General features: G+C 41.1%; 1 protein-coding gene across 12 annotated transcripts in view; it reads left to right on the forward strand.

The window, feature by feature from the left end:
- Positions 1-20,597, forward strand: part of MBNL1 (muscleblind like splicing regulator 1) — a 268,804-nt gene that overhangs the window by 192,015 nt on the left and 56,192 nt on the right. For 5 of the 12 annotated variants that reach the window (XM_061637084.1, XM_061637078.1, XM_061637076.1 and 2 more), the window contains 3 exons: positions 4,251-4,421; positions 10,288-10,380; positions 19,856-19,963. The exons of 1 other annotated variant lie outside the window; for it this stretch is intronic. In XM_061637084.1, coding sequence (XP_061493068.1) covers positions 4,353-4,421; positions 10,288-10,380; positions 19,856-19,963 — 270 coding nt within the window. In that variant the 5' untranslated portion in view covers positions 4,251-4,352. The remainder of the gene's footprint in view (positions 1-4,250; positions 4,422-10,287; positions 10,381-19,855; positions 19,964-20,597) is intronic. 6 more of the 12 variants (XM_061637081.1, XM_061637082.1, XM_061637083.1 and 3 more) reach the window with 3 other exon arrangements.

Raw genomic sequence — 20,597 nt, forward strand, 5'->3', positions numbered from 1 at the left:
GTGTCAGGCGAGTGAGGCAGCAGTGGTGGCATGGCAATGGCGGGCACTGGGGGTCTTGACAAGTAGGGTGGGGTACCTGGGGTTGGCTTGCAAAGCACACAGAGATAACAGCCCCTACTAAATATACATATATTTACTAACCATTCCCTCAGGCTGTGATTGTGTGATGTCAAAATGTTTTTGTGATCCCTATCCAAGACCCCACCAAATATATCCCAGAAAGTTAATTGGCCATGCCCACTTCTACACTTTAGCTACAACCAATTTGGCATGTGCCAAGGGTTGACCATGGGTCAGTGTTGGCCTTGGCCTGAAAAGGGTTAGCCGTTGCTGCTGTAAGAACTCAGGAGAGGGGACAGTTATTTTCATTTTGTAATGAGAGGTGTCCAGGGTTAGGTGGTGTCCAGAAAATGATTGCCGCTGCTGACGTGACAACTGAGCAATGCAGGCTTACTTGGGAACATGCTCTGTTGAATACTGTAGACTTTTACATCTGTAAGTATGACTGTGATTTGTGCAGCCCACTGTGGGAAGCAATTCCTAGGGGGTTCAGTGAAGTTTATTTTTGAGTTAATTCACTAAAAGGCAAAAAACATTGCTGTTTAAGAACATACCTATAGCCAACAAATATTTGTATCAAACTTTAAAAAGCAGGGAAATTGGGCAGCTATAGTGAATGCACCAGGGGAGCAAAAGACTTCACCTCCTCTCTGAGATATTGTACTGCCCTACAAATTTGTCAAAATGCAAACCCAATTTGGGTTGGTCTTTCACAGTCCAATCCATTTCCTGTGTATCTTGGAAGAATTTGGTAACATTTCCTTCTGAGTACATATGGGGAGGGGAAAGGAGGGGATGGGGGAGGGGAAGGGAGGGGTGAAGGAAGGGGGAGGGAAGGGTCAAGAGGGAACGGATAGGAGGGAGGAGGAGGAGAGTGCAGGTTTGATCATTTGCATGCTTTTTGAGTTCAGTGAGTTTTACTCCTGTGCAATCATGCTTAGGATAGGTGAAACTGACCTGGAGGAGTGTATGAAGAAGAGGGGGAGGGAGGGAGGGGAGGAGTTTGGGTGGGTGGACACTGGACAGAAGGGAAGCCACTTTCCAAAAGGAAAACATTGTGAACAGCATCATTCTTTTTCAGGGTTTCCTCCACCTTTTTATTTTACAGCAAGGAAAAGGACCTTCTCACCTAAATTTAAACCAAAGCTGTCCCTGGCCACATCCACACCAGATCTTTATTTCACTTTAGACAGTCATGGCTTCTCTGAAAGAATCCTGGGAAGCATAGTTAGTGAAGGGTGCTGAGAGTTGCTAGGAGATGCTCTATTCCCTTCACAGAGCTACAATCAGAGCGGCTGACTGTTGAACCACTCTGACCACTGGAGCTCTGTCAGGGAAATAAGAGTCTCCTCTCAGCAGCCTTCACAAACGATACTTCCCAGGATTCTTTGGGAGAAGCCATGACTGCCTGATGTGAAATCAAGGTCTGGTGTGGGTGTGGCCCCCTGATTAGCCAAGCCTAGCAGCTGTGAGTCTGGCTTTTAGAACACTGACAGTTGGTTCTTACTGAGCATGCCCTACATTATCATTCAGTTCAATGCAAAATCTCTTAAATTAATTAAAAATCAGCCAGGCATTTTTTTTTAACTTTTAAACTGCAGAAGATGGAGGTCAGAATATGGGGCAAGGCCAGTAATAGGATTACAGGTACTCTGTGAACATGGCTGATTTTTAATTAATTTCAACAAATTATGAGAATTCTGACAGAAAAAAGTCCAAAAGGGGTCTGGTTTTTCTCTCTCTATTTTTACACTTTGAACTATCGATTCTCTTTGGCTGTTTTGTGTATCTCCATGAAAATTTAGGTGGTTGTTAAGCAAGCGTTTCTGAGTTCAGGACTGTAAGTTTTGTAAGGTTTGTTTTGAAATGAGCTTATGGGAAGGATCAGAATGGCATTTAATACTAAGGAATGTGAAAAATTCATGCTGACTATGTATGTGGAAAATTGGGCCATACAAACCATAGTCTCAATTCTGTATCTTTAGAAAAGTCAGAAAGGGTTGTGTCCAACTCTGCTGTTTGGCTCACTCAGCAGACATATGCTTGCGCAATAGAACTCCCCCCTCATCTGCTTTCCCCATGTGGGTTGGGAGACCCTCTAGAGCAGATTTGGCAGGGGCTAAGGAGAGGAGAGGAAGTCCCATTGCATGAATAGAATTCCGTTTGTGCAGTGTTAGACACAACTCAGAGAATAACAGTAGTGACATATTGTATTAATAATGTGCAAGAAGACCTAGTACAGAGATCATCTTGTTACTATAAATGATTTAAAACTATTACTCTCAACATAAGATTCTCTATATAATTAATCTTTATTGGCCTAACATGTCCCTATTTTAAACGTTTATTTGAGAATTAGAAAAAAGTTGTCTGATTGTCAAAATTAGAGGTGAAATTTGGACATGCTGTTCTAAGGCGCTGTTCTTGGTTGACTTGAATAAGAAGAATACTTTATTTCCTTAATGCATGATAGGCACTCTCCAGAATAGTGGTTAAATATAACCTTGATACTTGTGCTGGTGGGCAGGGCATTTTCTTTGGCATTTGCTGTGTCATATCATTAAACTTACGAGAATATGGGACTGATTGCAGCTGCTAATATTACTCAGCGTTTCCTCATTGCCATCAGTGTCTTAGGCACTGTCCTTTTAATTCAGTCAGAACCCACACAAAACAACATAGACTGTTACGCGCCACTCAAAAATCTGGGCTGTTGTCTTGCTCCTAGTTATGAATGCTGAAGCCTTGTTGTGGATTGAGCTATCTGTTAAGAGATAAGCACATTGCCTGGAACTGAAAAGGAATGAATCCTTCATGAATCCAGATTCTGTGCACATTAGACGCTGCTTTCCCCATGAGACTAGACACATTTCCATCAGGGCATGTCACCAACAATATTAGAAAGTAGGTTTGAGAGGCAGAATACAAGTATTTCCACACATACATGCATATAGATATATCCATTTATTTAGGAAGGAATGTGGCTCAGTAGTAGTACTGGTTATTTTGCATGCAGAAGACCCCAGGTTCAGTCCCTGACATCTCCAGATAGGGCTGGGAAAAGATTCCTCCCTGTAATCCTGAAGAGTGTCTGCCAGTCAGTGTAGTCACTACTGAGCTAGATAGACTAATGGCTTGACTCTGTAGAAGGTAGCTTCCTGCACATGAATCCTCAGGATATACTGCAGCCTATTCACACCAGTGGGGCAGACTTCATTAATAATAGGAATGTGTGAACCTTTTAAAAAACAAAATAAACCCAGAATTATATCACCTAGAAAAAATGATGCAATTGAAGATCTTATATGATCCGCCGTATTACACTCACATGGTGGTGGTACATGTTAGATGGCAAACATAATTGCTGGTTGCACACCAATATCACAGTTTGTTTTCTTTAGCAATGTTCACTTTAAACCCCACATCTGGGAACTGTGGCTCAATTAGGTGTGGAGGGTGGCCACATGAGAACAGGCCTTTGCAGGGGTAACCCCCTGGGAAATGCATCTGGCATTGTCCTTGTCAGTATTTAGGTGCAAGGATAAGATATTTTTTTATTTACCCAGGCTTTTGGTGGTTAAGGTAGCCCTCTGCTGTGCTGCTCATCTGTTAGTGGTGTCGGGTAGGGCTTCTTCTTGTCTTGCCAGATAAACATTTTAGGAATTTTGTATTGTACTTTGCTTTTATTTTTTTTTAATTGATTACATCAGTTTGTGTTTTATTTTGTTAAGTCACCTTGAGACATTTTGTATAAAGCAACCAATAAATGATTATGATAATGTATACAGCAACTAAGAAATGTTGACAACAAAATCATCAACAACAGTAACAATAATAATAATAGATAACTCTTAAAACAAACCTGTTGAAAAAGAGCACTTAAGAAGGGGTGAGATGCTGTGGCCCTTCAGATATTATTGGAGTACCACGTCCATCATCCTGACCGCTGGCCACACTGTCTGGGGCTCATAGGAGTTGGAGTTCAGCAACAACTGAAGGCCCACAGTCTTTTTAGTTTAAAATTTTATATTCTACTTTTTACCATCTAGTTCTCAAGGTAGCTAAGAACTCAAAGGTTCACTACCCCTAACATCAGAGAGTGTTCTGTGCATCCAAATAGCAACTCTGGAAATGTATTAATCGATACTAGACAAAACTAATTACTCTTGTTCTATTTTGCTGTCTTTTAGGGACGATGCTCAAGGGAGAATTGCAAATATCTTCACCCGCCACCACACTTAAAAACACAGTTGGAGATCAATGGACGCAATAACCTGATTCAGCAGAAGAACATGGCCATGCTGGCCCAGCAAATGCAACTAGCTAATGCCATGATGCCTGGTGCCCCATTACAACCAGTGGTGAGCATCTTTTTGACAATTCTTCACTAGTGCACAGCCACTGTCAATAGCAGTACTGTAAAAGTAGTGACTCTAGACTTACTGTCTACCAGTTATGGAGCCAGTCATATGCATTCATTATAGATACATTAATGGATAAACACATCAGCCAGCCAGACTTTGACATAGTGCACCTGCATCATGTGGAGGCAGGGTAGCCAACCCTCCAGATGTTTTGAACCACAACTCCCTTCAGCTCCAGCCAGCATGGCCAAAGGTCAGGGATGATGGGGGTTGGAGTCCATGGCAGCTGGAGGTCACCACATTGGCTATCCTTGATGTGGAATAATAAGTGCTTGTCTCAAAACTGGGTGAGGTTAAACACCTACATTGCCCATGTCCAGCAATGGGTGCTGCTTGCATTGTGTGATGCTTTTGTGGCAAGAAGCTATATGGCTTCAGCTACAGCTCGGCCTCCATGGTTCAAACAACTGCAACTGTAAGCAAATCTAACTCCAGTTTCCCAATATATCTCACAAGTGCTTTACACAGGAGGAAAAAGGAGCTATTTGTTTCACACTCAAAATATAGCAGCCTTTCAGTATCATTTGAAGGTGCATTAACCCTCCCACTGCCCTTCCTATAACACTGCTGTTTCTAGTTGGTGAATGCCATGCTGTCCTGGTCTGCAAGCACAGGAACATAAGAAGCTGCCTTATACTGAGTTAGATCATTGGTCATTCCAACTCAGTATTGTCTATACTGATTGGCAGTGGCCCTCCAGGATTTCAGACAGGGATTGAATCTTGAACTTTCTGCATGCAAGGCATGTGCTATACCACTGAGCTATGGCCCTTCCCTCCTCTCTCACACCAAGCAGAGAGAAGAAGAGAAAAAGAGGGCACATCTACTCACTACAGTACCATATTGTATATCTTGGTCTAGGAACATCAATGATCGAAGATGGGCAGTGGCCACGGTTGGAGGGGCAAGGGGATGGGATAGTGTTGCAGTTTGCAAGTCCAGTGCTTGCCAAGGGGCAGCTTGTCAACTGATAGGTGTCCTAGCTGTGTCCTTTGGGAAGAGGATATGGGGGGGAGCAATTTTTTGTTTTGCTTCAGTTCCATACCCTAATGCCAGCTCATAATCTTGTCTGTGGTTGTCTGATGTTACTTAGGTCCAAGCTTCCCTTAATGGCTTGATCTCAATAATGTTTTCTCAAAAGTAAGTCCCACTGAGTTCAGTGGGCCTTTGGAAAGCTGCAGTCCTTTGCACTTTCACCTAAGAGTACTATTGAGCACAGTGCAACTTACTTCCAAGTAAACATGTTTGAGATTAAGCTGTCAGGCTGTGGAAAAATAAAAAAATAACAATCTTTAACTCTCATCCACAAATCAGTTTCAACTGAAGTACCCTAACCTGATCGAATTTGTGGGTGAGGCTATAAATGCTTTATGTTTTCCAGCAATGAAAGCTCAAAAACCAGCAGGATTGCAGTCAATTTAACAGGCAACTCTGAAAGCCTGGTTTTAATCCTATGTGTTTAATTTTTTAAAAAAGATGTGCAGGATCAACAGATTAGCTTTGGCAGGACCAGTCAATTGTTTTTCTTTAAGTGAAAATAAGGGAACCTGTCAGAAATTTTCACTGTGACTGCAACACCGTTGGACTGATAATAAATTATGTTTGTTTTCCAAACTTTTCCAACCTGTGCACATAATTAAAAATAGGCTTCTTGTCTCTAAAGAGAACATTTAAAAGCATGGGGTTGTAGTTAACTGAAGATCATCTTCTCACGCCTTCTCTAAAGTGAGATCCCCACATACCTAAGTTATTCTTACACTGAATTAGATGTGTGGTCCATCTAGCCCACAACTGGCCTAGTTTGACTGGCAGCAGCTCTCCAAAGTCTCAGGAAATTGTTTTTGGTAGCCCTCCTACCCAAGAGCCTTTAACTGGAGATGCTGAGGGTTGTCACTAAGATATTACAAATGTGCTGTACCACTTAGCCGTGAGGTCTTTACATATAATCCACATTACAGCAGAGAACAGGATTGAAACAACTATCTCATATCAGTGGTACCTTCTCAGCCAATTATGCAAAGAAATCTAGAAAGAAGGAAAGGACATGTTGTCACATTTAAACATGCTTGAGTTATTTGGTTGACAACCATGTCATTGCTTTGAAGTTTAAAGGTAACATCAGATGCTTCTCCTTTTCAGAAGAAATCATAGGACAGTGCTGGAGGGAAAAGTTACTTATGGTAATGTTTCCCTGTACAAAAGTATTGCACAGCTTTGCCCTACATTTCTGCTATAAATCTTATAGACATCAATCATTGATCATAGATTATCCCAGGGGTGGGCAACCTTTGGTCTTCCAGATGTTGATGGACTCCAGCTCCTGTCAAGGAGTTTCATGGAGGATACAGCTATCAATGGCTGCTAGCCACGATGGCTATGTTCTACTTCCACTGTTGGAGGCATTATGCTTCTGAGTACCAGTTACTGAAAATAACAAATGGGAAGAGATCTGTTGCACTCAAGTCCTGCTTGCAGGCTTTTTTTTTTTCCAATTAATTTTTATTCTAATTTTCAAAACCAAAATAATACAAAAAGAAAACAACACAAATCAATAACTAATACAATACAAAAAAAATACATATATATAAAAATATTGACTTCCGATTTGTCATAGTTCAGCTATAAATCTATAATATATAACAAACCTATCTCTTAATAGATTATAAAATCACCTTCCTCCAGCGGTTATCTTAGTTGGTTTCAAATCTCATTAACATCATATCATTTTAATATTCCACAAAAAGTCAAAGAGAAGTTTCCAATCCTTGAGATATATATCAATCAATTTTTTTTCTAAATAAACATGCCAATTAATCCAGCTCATCAAATCTACTAAATCCAGTAATTTCAAAACACTATAATTCAACTATAAATCTATAATGTATAACAGACCTATCTCTTAATAGATTATAAAATCACCTTCCTCCAGCAGTTATCTTAGTTGGTTTCAAATCTCATTAACAACATACCATTTTAATCTTCCACAAAAAGTCAAAGAGAAGTTTCCAATCCTTGAGATATATGTCAATCAATTTTTTTTCTAAATAAACATGCCAATTAATCCAGCTCATCAAATCTACTAAATCCAGTAATTTCAAAACACTATAATTCAACTATAAATCTATAATGTATAACAGACCTATCTCTTAATAGATTATAAAATCACCTTCCTCCAGCAGTTATCTTAGTTGGTTTCAAATCTCATTAACAACATACCATTTTAATCTTCCACAAAAAGTCAAAGAGAAGTTTCCAATCCTTGAGATATATGTCAATCAATTTTTTTTCTAAATAAACATGTCAATTAATCCAACTCATCAAATCTACTGAGTCCAGTAGTTTCAAATCGCTCTTCTGTCATTATCCATATTGGGTCCATCTTCCATCTTTACGCACCCAAAAATCTTGCTGTCATAGTCATATAATAAAAGTCTGATAGGAATTTCCTCCATCACAGATATTTTCTTACCATCAAATCCAAACGTAACACTAAAGTATTGTTTCAAAGCCGCATCTCTGCTCCTCTTTTCCACATGATACACTAGTACATTTCTTGAAGGTTTTTCCATTGACACAAAACAGGGATTAATTTTATTAACTTTCTCCATTTCAAGTTCCATCAAATCCTTCCAGTCCAGGAATTTTTTTGAACCGATAATATCTTTATCTCCAATTTCTTCAATTCCTTCAGAGACAGCGCTGTATTCCAAACTGTAATATTTATCTCCAGGATCCGTCACAACCAGGAAATCCAAATCTTTTTTCATGTCCATATTTAAGCCAATCTCCATAGATTGAACCTTGCCTTTAATTTCTCTTTCATCCTTTTTTTGTTTTCCAGATCTATCTTTATTCTCCTTTCTCATAGAATCCTGAGTTTCTTTCAGCTCCTGTCTCATTTCATGAAATTCAGTTCTCCACGCTTGTCTATTATTTCTCAGTTCTTGTTTTATTGAGTTAATCCCATCCATTATTTTCTGAAGCATGTCTAGAAATAAAGTCCCTTCTTGTACATCCATGATCTTCTTAATTGCCATTCTTAAAACCAAAAGAACAAAACTCCTTCAATTTTCAATGTCCCAAGCAAAGAGCAGTTTATTTCTTTATCCAGTTACAAAGGAGTTAATCTTTCCAACCAACTAACGTCACACGCTAGACAGTCCTTATCTCTTAAATGTCCAGAAGTGCAAAAACAGCTTTTAGTTCACAGCGTTCAAATAACTAGTAGCAGAGAGAATGAGCAGATTCGTCAACAACAACAACAAAAAAAGTAGATCAGAAAAAATAGTCCCTTATATATATTACACAAAAGTCTTGTAAATCAAAAAGATTTCTTATCTCTCCCAATCAGAAAGCTCTCATCCGTTGTAATCTTTAAAACGCAATTTTCCATGTCAGCTTTTTGCAATAAAAAAAAAAGATAAGCTATTTATATTTTCTTCCCCCTTAGTTCCGTAAATAAAGAAGGAAAGTCTTACCTCATCTAGGTTATCTTAATTGCTGTTACTTTGACAAATCTCTTTAGCTATATAGATAAGAAAATGATAAATGTAGACAGGAGGTTTGCCTGCTAGTCCGTTAAAAAAAAACGGGTCACTTATCCAGCTGAGCTAGCATAAAATCCTCGCTCTGTCTGAACTGCTGGAAGACAGACAATTCTGACGAATTCCAGGCTCCAACAATCGAAACAAAACTATGTGGCAGATCTCACGCTTCTTCCTTATCCGGAAGAAATCATCCCCAGTCAGAAAAAACCCTTCTGACTGAATTTAAAACTGGATAAGTTTCATCCAAGACGGGAGCCCGTCTCAGAGGCAGCACAGGCGGAGGGATCCTCCTGGGAAGTCCCTGCTTGCAGGCTTCACGTAAGCATCTGGTTTGCCAACGTGAGAAGAGGTTGCTAGAGTAGGTGGGCCTTTGGCCTGATTCTGCAGAGCTCTTCTTATGTTCCTTTGTCATCCCCAGCCAGCATGTCAGTGGTCAGAAATGATAGGAGTTGGAGTCCAACATTATCTGGACGGTTACAGGCTTCCCTTCCTTGGACTAGAGCCACTTCCAGACTATTGCTATTTTGTAAGTGGGATTCAGTAGCATAACAGCAATTAAAGTGAATTTGTGCAATTAAAGTGGATTTGGTGTTCTTGCACTACAACCCTGCTTCAAAAAGTGAGACTTTTTGTAATAAGGAAAGCAATGAGAAATTTGCACTGGAAAGTGCGGGATAATAATTGCTTAATGCGACATTGTATAATCCTTCCTGCACACTTGGTGCAAACTAATTGTAATTAATGCTCAAAAAACAGGTTGTCTGAAAGTGACCATAGAATCACTCCCAATCTACTCCCAATCTACAAGGGTGTGTAAACAAACAAGGGCATTTCAGCAGGAGGCTTGACTATAAAAGGTTGCCATCAGATCTAGGCAATCATTAAAAAGTAACAAGGGCACTGAAAAAGGATAAAGAGAGAAAAGAATAACAACGGATGGGAAATGGGGCTGAGTCCAACCCTAATGCAGTTTTCTTTTCTTTTTTCATGGGTTGGATTGACTTACAAAACCATTAATCCCCAAATAGAAGGTCCCAATAACATTTTCCCCATCAGAGTGTTTAAACCTGTGATCTATACTTGCATACAAGGAAAGGTGCTATTGTTTTATTGTACAGTTTTAACTTTCCATCTCTTTGTAGATCTGAAGTATCAGAAATTTATCTTTATTATTTCACTAAATATGGATATTAATGACTTAGTTTAATTTAATTGTTTTAATTAGTTAACTCTATACTGTTATTATTTTTTCATAGAACCATATGCCTCAGACATTCCAAAAAAGAGGGGGGGAGGGATCTCCATATTTCATCGACACTGATTCCATTTATCAATACCAAACACTAAAGGTGAGAAAATATTATAATTTTGGGTTTTCTTTCTGCTTTTTAAGGGTTTTTTGCTGGTTAGAATGTTAGTTACTTACACTGACTGCTTAAATGTGCATTCATATCATTACAAAATTTCTAGACATGGTAATGGATTTGCCTGAGACCAGTTTGTCACAGAGCCAACAATGAGGGAGGTGACTTCTTATTTAATACTGAGTGATATCCAGAGTCTGGTTAGAAATGTTAGTGTTCCTCAAACACTGGGGGCAGGAACCACAGCACTATCGAATTCAGTCTGAATTAAATTGCTTAGAAAGTCTAGCACAATCACATTTAATTTCAGAAGACATTCTCAAAAATGAAGAGATTGGTTAAAAGCAAGTTGAAAGCCAGAGTCAGGCACAAAGAAGTTCTAGCAGATGTCAGTATGGCTAAACAGCAGAGTCAACAAAATGGTAAAAGGCCAGTTGAGAGGAGGAAAACACACAATGCCTTGAAAAACAAATTCCAGTTGATGAAGGGAAAGATAAGAAGGAATTTGAGAAAGAAAACTGCTTAAAGACAAAGCCCCCAAACATGTATTTAATTATGGGAAAGTAGTCAGAAAGGAGATATGATCTTTAGGTGACAAAAGTCCTGAAGGTGGACAGGAGGCAAAGTCTTGGATGCAACAAGAGGTGGTTAAACCTCCCCTCGCCCCACCTCGCTGCATTAACTGGGCTATTAGTAGAGGAGCTGGCCTTCTGTCCCCAAAGCCTCTGATAGAACAAGAGGGCCATAGTGTAACTTCCATCTTCCTGCATCTGTTTTAGGCTCTGAAACTTTTGCTGTACCCAGCAGTTTGAAAAGTAGTAGGACTCCACACCCGTATAAGAATGAAATAAGAGGGTGGTTAAAGCCCCTCTGCATCACAGCCTACGTGCAGTCAGTTGCAGCTCCTGTGATATGTCAACTTCTGCAGTTCACTTTTGAGTTTCGTGGAAGCAAAATGATTTCAGCAGACGTGGGTGAATGGAGGGGAGACAGCAAAAACAAAGGCTTCTCCCTGTATCAGGAATCCTGGGGATTGGAGGAGTTGGGCAGGCAGGGTCTAGCGCAGTTCAAGGGTCCTGTGCTGCACCTCAGCTTGACTCATCTGTCGTGCACCAGGAGGGCTGGCTGGGTGTTAACCTCACATGCCCCAAAGCCTCTGAGGCAGGGAGGGAGAGGCAAAACACCTCCCCTTCTGTGCAGCGGAGATTACCTGGCTGCTTCAGAAGTGGGTTTGTCCCCACCAGGTGCCATGCTTCCTGCTCTGATGCTAATTGTATGCGATTTTGCAGTGTGACCATTTGGTCCATGAAGGGATGCATGGCAACCCCCAGGTTCAGGGAAGAGGAAGCAGGGATGAGCACATTCAGTGCCTACCCACTTGATCATCCCTCCGAGGGCAACTCTCTGCAGTGGGGAAGCGTGCTCTCCTGGAAAGTCAGGGTTTGAAGATACATGGGGAGGCTACTGGAGTGGGCAGGCTCCTGCTACTGCATGAAGTCGCTCTTCAACCCATGGAGTGGCTGGAGCGAGCCCGCTGATTTCTCGTGGTCCTGCATGCGATGTTAATCGTTTGCAGATGGTGACTTAAATCCCAGGGACAGGCTATATAGTTGGAGGGAGTGGTCTATTCAGATAGGAGTGGGCTGGGTTGCCAGTGGGCCTCTTTGAATGGGTTGTCAGTGGGTTTACCTCTTGCCCTGGGGCAAAGCCAGTACACTTCAATTGGCAACACTGCTGAAGAAGGGATAGTTCCCTCCTCTTTCAGTTTTCATTGTCACAGAAAGTGAGCGAAACCGGGTTTGGTCTTGCCTGCATTGGTCACCTTGTGGGTCACAAGTTGTTCAAGTCTTTTATGAAGTCACAGTTCTAAAGTTCAGCTAATTGCTCAACTAGATCTCATGACAGGCACTCTTGACTCTGTCCAGAGTCCCTTTGCCCCCTCTTAAGAACATAACATAAGATAGGGAGAAAGATCCAGGATACATCTAGTCAATGTCTTATTTCAGAGGCCAGCCAGTTGCTTTCTCAGTGGCCAACCAGGTGCTTTTGGGAAACATGCGGCAAGCATGAAAGCAGAAGATCTCTTGTCGTTCTCCCTCACACATGGTATTTAGAGGAATTCTGCCTCCAAAGCTGAAGGTTGCATTTTGCTATCATAGGTAATCTCCATAGACAGACCTGCCTTCCATGTAATTAAATAATCCCATTTTAAAGCCATGTAAGCCTGTGGCCTTCACCGTATCATGTGGCAGCAGATGCCATACATTCATTACATACATTACATTACATTCTGAATGAAGAAGCATTTTTCTTCCTCACAGCACCTTGGCAGACACAGCACCGTTTGTGCCATTATTACCCTGGTGTGATATCATTTACCCTCCTCACAGCTGATAGCCAACAACAAATGTGGGAAAACTTTGGCCCTTCAGATGCTGAACTACTGCTCCCATCAGCCCCAGCAAGCATGGCCAATGGTCAGGTATGATGGGAGTTGTAGTTTAGCAGCATCTGGAGGGCCAGAGGTTCCCTGCACCTGGCCAACAATGTGTTGCACTGCCTGCTGTTATGGAATATATATACATGCAGAGATACTCAGTGGTCTGAGCTGCGTGTGTGCCAGTGTGTGTATTTACCTAGGTAGCAGGCTTTTCCCCTACATTTAGATCACTGAGACTTAAGACTTAGTAAAATAAGAAAATCTACTTTATAGAAATACATAGTAGATAGGAAAGGCATACCTAGTTCTAACTAACTAACTAAGTTGGAGGTGCAGTGCCCTGACTTGGGTATTGCCCTCATGGTGCAGGAGAGAGGACAAAGACAAAGATGTCTCCCCTCTCCTCGGACAATAGAAGAAGAAGACAAGGAAGGAGGGGCAGGTCAGGTTTCCCGAGCATATCAGTTTTCAACAGAAGGAGGTAGGCAAGCCTAGCCAGCAGGAGGACTCTAACTCTATCTTCCTTCTGGAATACAAACAGAAGTTGCTCTTGCCCCACTTCCAACACCTGCCCCCAAGTTTTGAAGGTTCTGCAGACAAGATTCCTGCACCTTACAGTTGCCCATTCACTCTCCCTCTTGCCTCTGAGCCCAATCCCCACTGCCACCCAGAAGGAAAGGAACATCTATCAGTCCATAGCCTGTACTGACTGGCAGTGGCTCTCCACGGTTTCAGAGGGGGATCCAATCCAGCCCTATCTAGAGATGCTGGAGACTGGACCTGAGACCTTCTGCATGCCAAGCAGATGCTCTACTACTGAGCTATAGGAGGTTGTACAGGCAACGGCTGCTCCTTCCTTTTGCTCCTGAACCAGAGGGATAGAAAGAGAGAGAGAAAGCAGTAGTGGCAAGAGAAGCAGCAGCAAAGTCAGGGAGCCCATCAATCCCAGCAGATGCACAACAGTGCCAGCCCCAGGGCACATGCAGGATAGCACACAGTGCAGTGATGTGATTTACCTGACCAATGCCAGGACTGGGTGAGTTGTGAGGTAAAGTGGAGCAGTGAAAGCTATGTGTCTCATAACATCTAGTCATGTACTAAGATAGTTTGTGCAATATATGTAGCTTGAGGAACATACCAATTGGTGGCATATCCTTCTCAAATCATTCTAAAACCTTAGAATTCACTTGGAAGGTTGCTTGTTTCCATGTTCAGAATTCTTCACCACATGTAAAGGTTACATGTTAGATACTTGTGAATCCCCCCTTTCATTTTATTAAAGCAACTCTCTAGTCCTCACATTTCCAGACACATGCTTAAAAAAAAGGTGGTAGCAAAAATGGTAATTTATTTACTGCTTATTTGTTTCGTTTATGAATCACTTCCCATAAAACATCCCAAAGCGATTTAACAATGAAAACCTTCACCCTATTTTTCTCATTTGAGGGCTGCCAGTTTCAGTATGAAATCATTGCAGACACAGAAGAAATGCAGGTCTACTAAGTACAGCTTGGTATCTGACTCGTGACTGAAAAGAATATGCAAATCATTGTAGCTGCATGCAATTAAAATTTGCTTAAATTCCATTTTGCTCCTGATGTGTTTCCAGTGAGACTCTTGGTGCCGAACTGTGGTCAAAAATGCCACAGCAGTTTGATTTTTATTACTGTGCATATGTAGAAGAAATTTCATAATCCAGATCCTGTAATCTGCAGCCTTTTATGGTGCACCTAGATACTCTTACAATCTAAGCAGCACCCCTGGATCTCCCATTGTTTGCACTCAATTTCATGCAGTATAATCGGTTCAAAAGCTTCTTAGAATGTGTAAACTGATGCACAATTGGTCTCCATAAGATACCAGCACTACTCCTTACCATTATCCCGCCCTTCCTCTTTTTTTATTAGTGCTTACAATTAAAAAAAAAATTAAATGAATTTGTGCCATTCAAGCCATGCATACATTTTGGTTTGATTTCTTATTAATAATTGAAGTCATCCTCTCTGTGCTCTTTTTTTGTCTTCCTCCCTTTTTCTGTAAACTGAATCAAATTTATTGGTGGTACATTGGTGATATGGATGCAACTGTGTGAATGCATTATCTATAAAGATAAAAATTCAAACCTGAGACCACAGTTCCCGGAGGAAGAAGCTTCTGTGCCTGGGAACACACACACATCCCCCTCCCCCAAGAAACAGTGGGACAAATTAGAAATGAAATACAACAAGAATGTTTGCCTGGACACATCTTTAGATTGATCGACACACCCAAGCATACTCCCTACTCATGTGGCCTCTGATTTGTGAAACCTGCAATTCTGGGTGACCTGGATGTCCAAGGTGTCTGTTTCCTATGCTGAACTCTTAAGCTGCTTCTCTTGTTCATTTTTTGCCTTGCTTGCTATCTCTGGAAGCATTTCCTGCATCTTGGGTTTCTGACATTTATAATAGGCATGAACGAGATACTCAGCCAATGTGGAGTCTGACTCTAAAAAAAACCCCTTCCCTCTCCTTCATGGTGAAAAGGCCATGGGTTTACATGGGGCACTTACTTGAACTTAATGAAGGGGTCGGGATGTTATTCTGAGAGCTGAAATAGTAGCAACTTGCTTATCCAATGGCAGGCTTCGCATACTTGTTTAGGATTATTCCAATAAAAGAAGAAATGAGGAGAACTAGAAGAGCCATTCCAGCCCCCTGCCCCAATGCAACCCAGACTTTCCCCTGACCACCATAGAGACAGACACACACATGTGCTTTTTCTGTATTCTGCCACCCATATATTATTTTTTAAAATTATTTGTACTTCCCACGCTTCACCAAATAGTACCAAGCTGTCATAATTAAAACAAGTACAATTTACATTAAAATCATAAAATCAAAATAACAAAACAACCAATAACAAAGTAACAAAACAGCAGCACAGGACAGCAGTGCACAGCAATGCAGGAGGAGGGAAGACATCCACTCAACCCAAAGGCTTGAACCCAAAGGCACACCTGAAGAGGTGTGCCGTGATCAGTTGTAATGGTGCATGACACACCTCAGAGGGGAGATCATTCTACAACCACAGAGACTACCATACCATACTACTACCATCACCTGCTCCGCTCTCCAAAGTAACAGCAGTTCTAAATTCAAGAGCACTTAGTCTTAAGCCAAGTAGGCTTTATTTATTTACATATTTATTTATTATTTATTAAATTAATATCCCACCCTTCCTGCTAGAAGGAGCCCAGGGCAGCGTACAAAACCACTAAAAACACTCTAAAGTTTCTTAAGAACAAAAGACTTTAAAACATAATAAAACAAAACACCTTTAAAAACATATTAAAACAAAACATTTTTAAAAATCTATTGAAACAAAACATCTTCAAAAACATCTTTTAAAAACATCTAAAAAAGTAATTCCAACACAGATGCAGACTGGGATCAGGTCTGTACTTAAAAGGCTTGTTGAAAGAGAGAGATCTTCAGTAGGCGTCGAAAAGATAACAGAGATGGTGCCTGTCTAATATTTAAGGGGAGGGAATTCCAAAGGATAGGCGCCACAACACTAAAGTTCCATTTCCTATGTTGTGCAGAATGGATCTCCTGATAGATGGTATCTGCAGGAGGCCCTCATCTGCAGAGTGCAGTGATCAACTTGGTATATAAGGAGCATATAAGGAGTAAGACGATTTTTCAGAAATCCTGGTCCCAAGCTACATAGGCTTTAGTGGGCCCCTTATAGTTTGGATGCCCCCTACTTGGGGCCTTTTTAAATGGCCCATTCATCTGGTATTCTGCCAGTCCCTGCTTTAATTTAAGATAAAGAACTGGTGTCCCTCATGATCACCAATGCACATGGAGGGATTATTCCTTTGAAAGTGCTCTCACATAGAAACTTTCCTCCTTGTGGAAAGATAACACCATCAGAGAAAGCTTCTGCTAGACTTTGTATGTATGCAGGCTTTCTGTGTGGAAGGAAATGTTGAAGCTGAGGTGCCCTCAAACAGCAGCGCCATATGCATTTGAGATGGTACAGTCCTATGAGAGGACTTTATTTGCAAATATTTAATAATATAAAGAGTTTAGTTCCTGCTCATTTGAATTAGTTCTGGGTTACTCTTAGCTTTTTTAAGTGGCAGCCAATGAATTTTAGTATTTTATTTATTTATTTATTATTTGATTTATTTCCCACCCTTCCTCCCAGCAGGAGCCCAGGGTGGCATGAATCTGAGATAGGTTGGAGTGCAATCTGAGAAGGGCCACATCTTTGCACCCTAAAGTCCAGCAATGCTTAAGATAGCTTTAGAAAGTTGAAAAGGTCATATTCTAAACCTGAAGCACATTGGTCGTGCTGCATTCCAAAATGACTGATTGTGGAGTAGGTGGGCTGTTCTTTCCTACTATAATAAAATTCATGGGCTCTAGAATTATTCACCTCTTGCAAGGCATGTCAAAGTATAGTCTTACTATGAGGAGCAGCTGCAGCAGGAACAGTGCTAATAGTCATTGGCTGGTATCCAATGCTAGTCCTTCTCAGAGTAGACTCACTGAAGTTAATGGACATGACTAACTTCAGTTCATTAATTTCAATGGTTCTACTCTCAGTAGGACTAGCGTTGAATATAACCCATTGAGAGTAACCTGAAATATCACATAGAGCAGCATAGCAGGTGGAGCACTGCTTGTTTGAACACTTTAAGGACAAAATTACATAGGCATTGAAATGGATTGCCTTCAAGTCGATTCCGACTTGTGGTGACCCTATGAATAGCGTTTTCATGGTAAATGGTATTCAGAGGTGGTTTACCATTGCCTTCCTCTATGCATGTAAACATTTAATGTGCACATCTTTAAATACCAGCTGGGTTGATTGCAAACAACTGGGACCATCATATGCAGGGAGAAAGATTTAAGGTTGTCCTCTCCTGCCCTGGGCCTGCCATCTGCCTCCTGAAAGTGGAATTAGCAGTGGGAGACAAGCTCCCATTGGTGCTAATGAAAGCTTTCTTCTTAAGCCTAGTAGCAGCTGCTGGGGGCTTGGGCAGGTCCATGACACACAGCTCACCCGAAGTGGATCTAATCTTGCTTCCCCAAGCTAATATTTAAATAATGAAATAATGCACAGTAAATGTTTATACATACTTAATTTTATATGTGGTTTGATCCTGAATGAATTTTTACAGGATCTTGCTAGATGTAAGCCATCACACTTGAGATCAAAGTTTAAATGTACAAAGACATGAAGCTGTGAGAAAGAAGTTCAAGAAGTAAGGGGCCAAATATTCAAGTATTCCTTCTACAGCAACCTAAATTTTAACAGCACATTAGCAGTGGCTCACCAAGTGGGGCAGATCCACAACAATAGTCTCCCAACAGCAGTGTCACTGCCACTTACTGGGAGGAGGAAAGGTGAGGTGGCAGCAAAGTTGAGGCTGCATGGGAACATTGACAGAAGTGCCAGATTGACTCTGTTGATGTGTCCATGCTGCCCCGACGTCACTGTCACAATGACCCTCCCCCTCCCAATAAGCTGCAGTGTTGTCACTGCTAGGGTGGCAATTGAGCCACTCCTGCAATAAACACAGTGAAAAACTCTCATATGTAATTTTCACAGACAAAAATGTTATATCTCAAACAGAAATGCTTTGCCCCACCCCTCTTCCTGGGCCTTATCAGGAGGAGCTGCAGGCTGAGAGCTGCTGCTGCAGGGGTGAGACTGTGCTGGGACCATCAAAGGGCAAGCTTTTCCACCTGCTTTGCCCCCCACCCCTGCTGTTAGTGACATTTTTTCTGGGGACTGCCCTTTACCATGAATGCTTTTGGATTGCTGCTCCTGGTTTTTTTAGAGATGTTAGCATTTTGTTAGTTTGATTTTTTTTGTGTGTAAATTGTATTGTTTTTATTTGTATTTTTATTTGTGTGTAAGCCGCCTTGGGGTCCTATTTGGCCGAAAGGCGGCCTAGAAATAAAACATAACATAACAGAAATACCCTTGCGGAGGAAATTCATTAATGCATGAAGTTGTGCTAAGAAGTTAATGCTCCACTGGTGTGTCTGCATAGCTCTGACCTTGCCACCATCTCGTCTCTCCCAATAAGTGGCAGCAATGCTGCTGGTGGAGAGCTGCCATGTGTAATTGTCATAAGTAAACATAAGAAGAGTCCTGTTGGATCAGGCCAAAAGACCCATCTAGTCTAGCATCCTATTCTCTCTTCTTGTGATTCCCAGCAACTGCCTCTTAACAGTGTAGGTAGAAAATCTACATGTATGTTATACAGGAATACCCCGCTATATGGACCTTCACTTTACGGACACTCGCTAGTACAGACATATTTACAGTAGCACCATTCCCCTGTTTACGTATGCTCGCTTCGCAAGAACAGACACTTAACAGCATGATGCCACTGCCCGATCAGTTTCCAACTACAAACCTTTTCTTAAAATAAGGCCTACTGTGTTTATTTTAATTATAAATGCATTATTTACATCAGTTATGCCCATATATGATGATTGCAGTGCAGTATATGCATCGATAAGTGGAAAAAAGGTAGTGCTTCATTTTAAGTACATTTTTGGTTTACGTACTCGCTCTGGACCCATTGCGTACATTAATGCGGGGTATTCCTGTATTCCTTTGTATAGGAAATTTGTTATACATGAAGTTAACCTAAGATACAGGATGAAAATTCTCCAGTTCAAGATTTCAAGCCAAAACACGAGTTCAATATCCTCAAAAATTACCCAGATATTTGTTTGACTTGCAAGATTGTTTTAATTTCTCCTTTTAACATTTTATCTGTTGCTGTTCCCCAATCCTTCAGTACATGAATAATCACAAATAAAGGGAGATCTAAATAGATCTAGCATGTAAGCATATTGAATTAAATAGGCATCAGTCATTTATTCAATTTACAGAGCAAAAAAGCGTAACAAATTAAAAAGTACCCAATTTTGCTATAAACCCTTAGTAGAAATCTATCTTTGTTTAAATGAGTTATCCTTGTCAATTTTTCTACTTCCTACACTTTAGAGAGCCCTAGACTATTGGTCTTCAACTGATGGGTCGGGACCCACTACCGGGTCGCAGACTGATCTAAGATGGGTCGCAACAGCAGCACTACCACAATACAAATATATGGTAAAAAAAAAAAAAGTGTCCCCAAATGCATGTTTGGGTTAAAAGGTGGGTCCCAGGTTTGAAAACATTAAAGACTACTACCCTACATATTTGCATTTCTTTTAAGTGAACCAAGACTCTGTATTTATGTTTCAGCAAAGCGATTTGTTATCCTTAGATAGTATTCAACATGGGACTGGCTGTCGTGAGGATAAATGTCTCAGTTTCACTGTCACCAGCTTTTTGGAGAATGTGTATCTTAAATGAATGTGTAGTTTGGAAGTTTTCACTGCTCCCTTACCATGATGAAGCCTAGGCCTATTTCATTTGGTGTGGATCAGAGGGAGTATAGATGCTTTATGTTTCGAAGGCTGTAGTCCTTAGTCCCAGGAGAAAGACCTATTGAACTCTATGGGGAACCTCAGACCCAGGAACTAAATGAGCCTTCTAAGCCTCTCTATCTGGCCTTTGGGATGCTTCCCAGGGCACACCTCCTTCCCAGTCGTACCCCCTATTGGCCCTGCTGTTCATCCTTCTTAAGTGTTTCTGCCTGCTGGAATTTGTCCTTGAACTCTTCCTTCCCTGAGTGGAGGATAAAGAGGGGTATGCACTGACTATTGTAAACAACTTCCAGACTGAATTGGAGGTTTCTCCT

The sequence above is a fragment of the Rhineura floridana genome, chromosome 7 (assembly GCF_030035675.1).
Source record: "Rhineura floridana isolate rRhiFlo1 chromosome 7, rRhiFlo1.hap2, whole genome shotgun sequence".
Taxonomy (NCBI): Eukaryota; Metazoa; Chordata; class Lepidosauria; order Squamata; family Rhineuridae; genus Rhineura; species Rhineura floridana.